General features: G+C 45.2%; 1 protein-coding gene across 2 annotated transcripts in view; it reads right to left on the bottom strand.

The window, feature by feature from the left end:
* gpr155b (G protein-coupled receptor 155b) overlaps positions 1 to 5,493 on the bottom strand; it is a 25,767-nt gene extending 20,274 nt beyond the window's left edge. Inside the window, exons 1-4 of one of the 2 annotated variants that reach the window (XM_063212059.1) lie at positions 5,289 to 5,493; positions 4,252 to 4,749; positions 3,663 to 3,841; positions 1,743 to 1,963 (exon numbers count right to left, since the gene is read on the bottom strand). In XM_063212059.1, coding sequence (XP_063068129.1) covers positions 1,743 to 1,963; positions 3,663 to 3,841; positions 4,252 to 4,678 — 827 coding nt within the window. In that variant the 5' untranslated portion in view covers positions 4,679 to 4,749; positions 5,289 to 5,493. The remainder of the gene's footprint in view (positions 1 to 1,742; positions 1,964 to 3,662; positions 3,842 to 4,251; positions 4,750 to 5,288) is intronic. The other variant, XM_063212060.1, reaches the window with a different exon arrangement.
* Positions 5,494 to 7,500: the final 2,007 nt, after the last annotated feature.

The following is a 7,500-nucleotide window of genomic DNA, read 5'->3' as shown; positions in this document are numbered from 1 at the left end:
TACAATTCAGTTACTTACCTAATCGCTCACTCAAATACAGCAATCAAATATTTTCTTTTCCTCCGGTCTCGTTTACTCAGTTAGAACTCTATTGACTCTCTTCTCTTCCAACACCTGGCTACTTCTCATCCCCCACTCCCACCTCAGCACATCAAATGTGTTCTCCCCCACCTTCTCTTGAATCCAGTTACTCTGTTCTACCTTTCATCCTCTCCCGCTTGTTCACACGGTCAGAACTCCACCGGCAAGTCATGGGTAAGCAGTGGGCAGTCATGCGTAATTGGTTAGGGAGTCAGACTTGTAGTCCAAAGTTTGACGGTTTGACTCCCAACCTGCCAGGTTGGTGGGGGGACTAATTATCCAGTGCTCTCCCCCATCCTCCTCCATGGCTGAGGTACCCTGAGCATGGTACCGTTCCACCGCACTGCTCCCTTGGGGCGCCATTGGGGGCTGCCCCCTTGCATAGTGGAGGCATATCGTCGAAGCCTTATGTCCCATCAGGGACGAAAAGGATTAACGTAACGTAACGTGCCCTTGCATAGGTGAAGCATAAATGCAATTTCGTTTTGTGTAGTGTGTGCACTTGTGTGCTGTGGAGTGCTGTGTCACAATGACAACGGGAGTGGGAGTTTTACAGGTGCGCTTTCAGGTTCACTTTCATACACACTTCAATTTGCTACTTCTCTCTCACCTGCTTGGATAGAGTGCAGTTACATAATAATGGATATCATGTAGTTAGGTGGCGAAAATTCCCATTTTAAACACAATGGTGATGGTATTCCATTTGTACATGAGTCATGTAAACTCAGACTTAAGTCATTCCGAATGTGTTCCAGGAATATTCTGGTTGCAGAAAGCGGTTCCACACATGTAAACGTAATATTCAGGAATTGGTTTTGAACCGAATACCGACGATATTCTGTTTGAAACGGGAATGCTCTGTGCATGTGCATTTGCATGTGCTGTGCATGTGTACTCGTTATTTACTCTTTAAAAAAAACAAACAAAAAACTAACCCCTCTTTGCAACTGCACTTGTTGTTCTGTATATCTCCTGTGCACTTTGTATTTGCTTGTGATGTTGGCTTGATTATGTCCTCTTTTGAAAGTCGCTTTGGTTATAAAGCGTCTGCCAAATGCAATGTAATGTAATGTAATGTAATGTTACTGCGTTCAGTCCCATTTGTTTTTCATTGTTTCCTCTTTTCCCTCTGTTCATACATACTTTTGTCTCTCTCCCCTCCCCCACCTCATTTGTTTATTACCAGACTTGTTCACTCTTGTTCTCCATTCCATATTTACCTTTCACACCCTCCCTTCATGCATCCCTCTCTTTTTGCCTCATACAGTCACTTATTTACTTCTTGAATATGTCCCACTCACTCTGTCCATCGTATGTATTCTATCACCTCATCTCTCTCCCTTCGTATATCATTTATTTGTTGTTTTACATTTCTTTTGCGTTTACTTTTTTCACTCTTCCACTTCATCCATCTCTCACTGCACCTCTCTCTCTCTCTGACTTATTCGTTCAATCATTCTATCTCCCCCTCTCTCTCTCTATTCAAACTCCCCTTCACTAATTCACTCACTTACTCTCTCACTAACTCACTCACTCACACATCCAGTATATATGCGCGAGACGCATGAGCTATCGCTCTCTCTCTCTCTCTCTCACTCTCTCTCTCTCATCCAGTGTATATGCACACGCACAATATCGCTCTCTCTCTCTCTCTCACTCACAGTTTGGCAGTGATGAGCAGTATGAGGGCCACCCCAGTGGAGCGTGTCAATCTCCTGAGCTGGCCAACCATGGAGAGGCCCAGGTAGAAGAGCGCCGCCCCCCCGAACGAGTCGGCCAATCCGTCCACAAACTCCCCCAGCAGCTCCGGGACACGCCCACCCAGCAGGAAGTGAGAGATGATTCCCACCATCACCATAAACACGATGGGATTCTTCATCACCTACACACACACACACACACACACAAAGATAAACACACACACATGGAGAAAGAAGCACACACACTGGCGTAACGCAAGTACTTCAGGCCCCCCTGCAAGCTACCAAGAAAGGGCCCCCGAATTAAAAAAGAGGGCCTACTATCTTTTGGAGGGGGTTCTTCAAGTCAAGGGCCCATGTGGGCCCCCCAACTTGTATGGGCCCCCCTGCCTTGTGGGGGTTGCGGGGGTATACTTTACGCCCCTGAGCACACACACATACTGTACACTATACATAAAGATAAACACCAGAGAGAAATAAGCACACACAGGCACAGTACAAACATGCACACACACACAAACACACACACACACTCGCATTCATACTCATACACAAACGCGTTTTTACATGTATTTGCATCGTTGTGAGGACCTTCCATTGACTCCCATGAAAACAAAACTAATGAATGCTAAAATCGTGCCCTGACCAAAACAATCCCTAGCCCTACCCTGACAGTAAGAAAATGTTTCTGCACTTTTAGTTTTTTCACCAACAAACAACAACAAAACAACTGAGAAAAACATGTCAAATGGCTGTGAGGACCGATCAAAATGTCCTCAATTTAACCACAAAAGTCCTCACAGCAAAGGTGAAATGTCAAGTTGTAGTCCTCACAATGGTGGTTTAACTGGTTTAATTGGCGAACCACACACACACACACACACACACACACACACACACACACACACACACACACACACACACACACACACACACACACACACACACACACACACACACACACACAGTAATAAGATTAATGTATAGGTCCAAAACCATAGGATATGAGGGGTGATGGCCATCGTCATAACCACACTATACATAGTGGGCATTCCCAAGTCGTTGTATCGGAAATGGCTGGCCATAAAAGCAGAGTCTGCTTGCACACATGCTACAAACGTTATTTATTGATTCATTTATTTATTCTGTAGTTTTTATTTTCCCTGCCTGGCTATTCCCTGTGTTGCATGTGTCTTGAAATGTCGATGTGGGCATTATGTGCATTTATTTGAACAACTTGACACCTCAATTTCCCTCTAGAGGTCAATGAAGTTACATTACTGTACCCTACCCTACCCTACTCTACACTACTCTACTCTATTCTACACACACATGGAGCCCAGCGAGCACAACAAAATGCTACCAAAAGCTGGAAGCTATCTTCACTCTCACAATTTCACAAGCAGGAGGAGATATGCTATCAAGATCAAATTGTTACTCAAGAGATAGGCTCCTTGTGGACACACATACCCACACGCTTCTCTTTGTCTGTCTCTCTCGTTCCCTCAAACACTCTCACACACACACGCTCCCAAAGCAACAGTACATAATTGGATGGATCTCTGTCTCACACACACACGCACACGCACACACACACACACACACACACACAACACACACACACACACCGAGCCTAGCAAGCACAACACACACATACACACACACACACACACACACACACACACACACACACACACACACACACACACACACACACACACACACACATACACAGCAACAGTACATAAATGGATGGATCTCTCTGTCACACATACTCTCTCTGTCACACACACACACACACACACACACACACACACACACACACACACACACACACACACACACACACACACACACACACACACACACACACACACACACCTGCAGCAGCACGGTGAAGACGATGAGCAGTCTGCTCTTGCTGGGGTCGGGCGACTGCTTCCAGCGCTGCATCTCACACAGGGCGAAGCCGATGGGGTTCAGCAGCATCAGGGAGACGGGGGCCACCAGGTAGATATACTGCAGGTACTCTGGATACGTGCTCTTGTACAGCGCATCCACTATGCGGAGGGGAGAGAGAGAGAGAGAGAGAGAGAGAGAGAGAGAGAGAGAGAGAGAGAGAGAGAGAGAGAGAGAGAAAGAGAAAGAGAGAGAAGGGTGGCAATTAAGTGAGAAGGCAAGTGAAAGATTCAGATAGACAGGTGTGTGAACAGATAGACAGGGAAGGAGAAAGTAAAATGACAGCAAAATCGGTAGACAGAAAGGCAGACAGACAGCCACATAGATAGACAGCCATTCTAGATAGATCATCAAATAGACAGGATAAGACAGTAAAACAAATAAAGATACACAGAGTGATGAAACGAGTAAGTAAAGACAGATAGGTGAGTGGACACAGTGTTTTGTTTTGTATAAGTTTGTCTATTGGCACATGGTGGCAGTGGGGAAAAATATATAGCTAAAATCTCACCAATTGGGTATCCGAGCGCAAAGTCATTACTTTGTGTGGCGAAGATAGCGTAGAGCCCGGCTTTGCCATATCGACTTTCCGGGCCAGCGACCAAGAGCGTGAGGGAGCACACCATCGCAAACACGGCCACCTTGGCAATCAGCACGCTCCACAGAAACGACCAGATCACGTTCCCGAAGTCCAGCTGGACCATGTTCTTGAAGAGGAGCGCCGGAAGAGCGAACCGGGAGACGAAGTTCCCGAGTCCCTTGGCCTGAGCTGGGGAGATTATGTCCGTTCGTCCAGCCATATAGCCGCACAGGATGATGCCAAAGCACTCCAGGAGCGCGGGGAAGAGCTTGTCGATGGACATGGTCGGGCTGGCGGACAGCGGGCTGTGGGTGATGTTGAGCCCGTGTATGGGGACGTAGCGGTCTGCTGCTGCCATGATGATGGTAGTGTCAAGATGGAAAGGTTGATGGTCTGAGGATATGAGGAATGAGCCTCCTTCTTCACCTGCTGTGATAGAATAAGACAGGATGCAGGAGATGTAGAGTGAAACTGGCGGCGGGTTTGATAGCTGTCGTTTATCACATCAGCACCTGACAGCAGATCAAACCAACCCAATTCCGACCAGGAAGTCAGCTGTCAAATGTCACAATCACGTCACCCTACAAAGCGCACCATATCAAGCAAAAGGCATTCACGTTCTAGCTACATTGTCAAATGTACTTATACCATGTCTGATGTAGAGGATAAGGTTAGCCACTGATGCGTAAATTACGATATGTAGCCTAAATATGCCATTTCGGTGATTCTTACTAATATGGAAGTCCACTGGTAACAAAGGCTATAGTTTCTCCCAGAGCGTAGATAGACACTATCTACAGCGCTGATCTCCCAACGGTTCTCAGCTCACGCACATGAAATGATTGGTTTTGAAATAGGCCTAATACATACAATGTAACGAATTCGGACGCAGCGGGCATACCAGTGACATGTGCCTGTGGTCTTTTTTCTGAAACATGTAACGGAAGATATGGATATGGTGAACTTACCATTCGTGCCTTGTTACAATGCGCAGTAAGGTCGTTTGTTTATGCCATGGTAAATTCGACATTATTTGTGCTCCCGGCACTTTGCTTATGTTCATCAAGATTCACAGGGGTTGTTTATCTATGCTAGAACTTACATTTTGACCCTGGAAACCATGAGAAGTGTTTAAATGATTGGCACAACGTCCAGTCGTAGCACAGCCCTGATCCGCGGCCACTCCCACTAATGACGCTGATAGGGCAGCGAGCTGTCACTGACGTTCGCATGCCCCCCTCTCACGTGGTGTATTTTTTCTATTGCATTAAATTAATGCGCTCGAGATACTGCAAGCTCATAAACAACAGCCCGCCAAGACACAGGGAGGCCATTGTTCTTCTTCTCTCCGCGTTGAAACAAACATATGCAGCGTGCCATTCCTTTTGAGTTGCGCAAAGCTGTTGTCGTGCGCTGTCTGTAGGTATGCTTTGATTTGGGTGTGGCTGTCGTTTGGAACATCACTTGCATTTTCATAAACAGCCCAGTATTATTTGGAGTAGCCTGTCTGTCTTTCAAATGTGCAGGATGTTTGTCAAGGTCTAGGATGTAGGTCCCTACTGTCTATGACAGCTATCCCCTTGGGTCTACAAACCATCTTTAAACATGAACTTGTACTTAGACACTGCAGTGGAAAGCCCAGTGCAAACTCAACAGATGACAAGTAAGCAGCACACAAAAAGGGGTATGATATCAGATTTTTTTTTACATTATTTTATTTAGAAAAAGAAAAAAAACATTGCTTTGATACATCGGGTCTTCTATTCTGTAACAACACAATACAACCAAAAGCCATTTATTTATTTAAAAAAAATAAACAAAACAAACAAAGCAGCGAAATACAAACAGGTGACAAAATAACAAAATTCATATTTTCTTTGCACACAACTCTTCCTCTGCAGCAACAGCCTTCGGTACCTTTTAGTGAGGTCTGCCCCAGTTGGATTTGTCCCCCTCCTCATTTGTATAAGGAGGATCCCTAAGGGGGCAGCTAAAAGAATAATATTGTTCCAGAATAATAATAAGGGGCAGCTCAAAGAATATTGATATGCACACAGGCAGCAGAACCAACTGAGGGGACACTGGCGTAACGCAAGTACTTCAGGCCCCCATGCAAGCTACCAAGAATGGGCCCCCGAACGAAGAAAGAGGGCCTAATATCATGTGGAGGGCCCGTTTCTTCAAGTCAAGGGCCCGAGTGGGCCCCCCACCTCGTAAGGGCCCCCCTGCCTCGCGGGGGCTGTGGGGGTATACGTTACGCCCCTGTGAGGGGATACTCTTATTAAAGACTGCGGGTACCTGTCATTTCAACACACTTGCATCCTCTCCTCTGCCCTGCGTCCTCTGTCCTTGTTATCTACTTGTGTAAAGTCAGTTTTAAGATGGACATTTCGTTAAACATTTCAAACAAGCGTATTAAAACTGGAGAAGGAAATGAGGCTTGTGACCAGGGCTATAAGTTAACTTTTTTTTCATCATGAGCCAAAATGGCTGGATGTTATTCTTACTAGCTTAACACACACTCACTAATAAGCCAAAGTGGCTAGTAACTCTGTATTTTCTTTGGCCAGTTGGCTGGTGTTAATTTAGAGCCCTGCCTGTGACAGTTATCAATGTTTGACAATGTTTGAAGATAGTTTGACAAGTGTTATTTTTTAAGATAACAAAGTTGTATTTCAAATGTTAAAAAAATAAATGGCTAACAACATAAAACTGATTTTACCCAGGGCGACGATGAGGCTAGAGGACAGATGAAAGGATATGCGTCCTCCACTTGTGCTTGTGGCCTCGTTCCAGGAAGTAATATGTCATGATGACATCACTGACAACAGAATTATATTTCAATATATCACAAAAGCTCAATTGTAAAGTCATTTTCTCTTGAGGCAACAAGCACAAGTGGAGGACTCAAGGTTGCATATTGGAATGTACTCTAAGAAGCTGGTTCAGTACTAAACCAGATTAATTTAACCTTGAAGTAGAGGTAAATCGTCTAATAGAAGAGCCTGGAGTCCTCATTTTCTTAACAACATGATGCCTGAAGGTGCATCTATTAGCAGGTTTCCAACTTCCTGTAGGTAAAGAAAGCCTGGTTTATCACTCAACCATGTAGTATACCAACCAGAAATGCAAGGCTTCCTGTCCCCAGTTTCACAAACAGAAAGGAACAGTCAGGGAGTA

The sequence above is a fragment of the Engraulis encrasicolus genome, chromosome 12 (assembly GCF_034702125.1).
Source record: "Engraulis encrasicolus isolate BLACKSEA-1 chromosome 12, IST_EnEncr_1.0, whole genome shotgun sequence".
Classification (NCBI taxonomy): Eukaryota; Metazoa; Chordata; class Actinopteri; order Clupeiformes; family Engraulidae; genus Engraulis; species Engraulis encrasicolus.
This window is presented reverse-complemented; position numbering and strand designations above follow the sequence as displayed.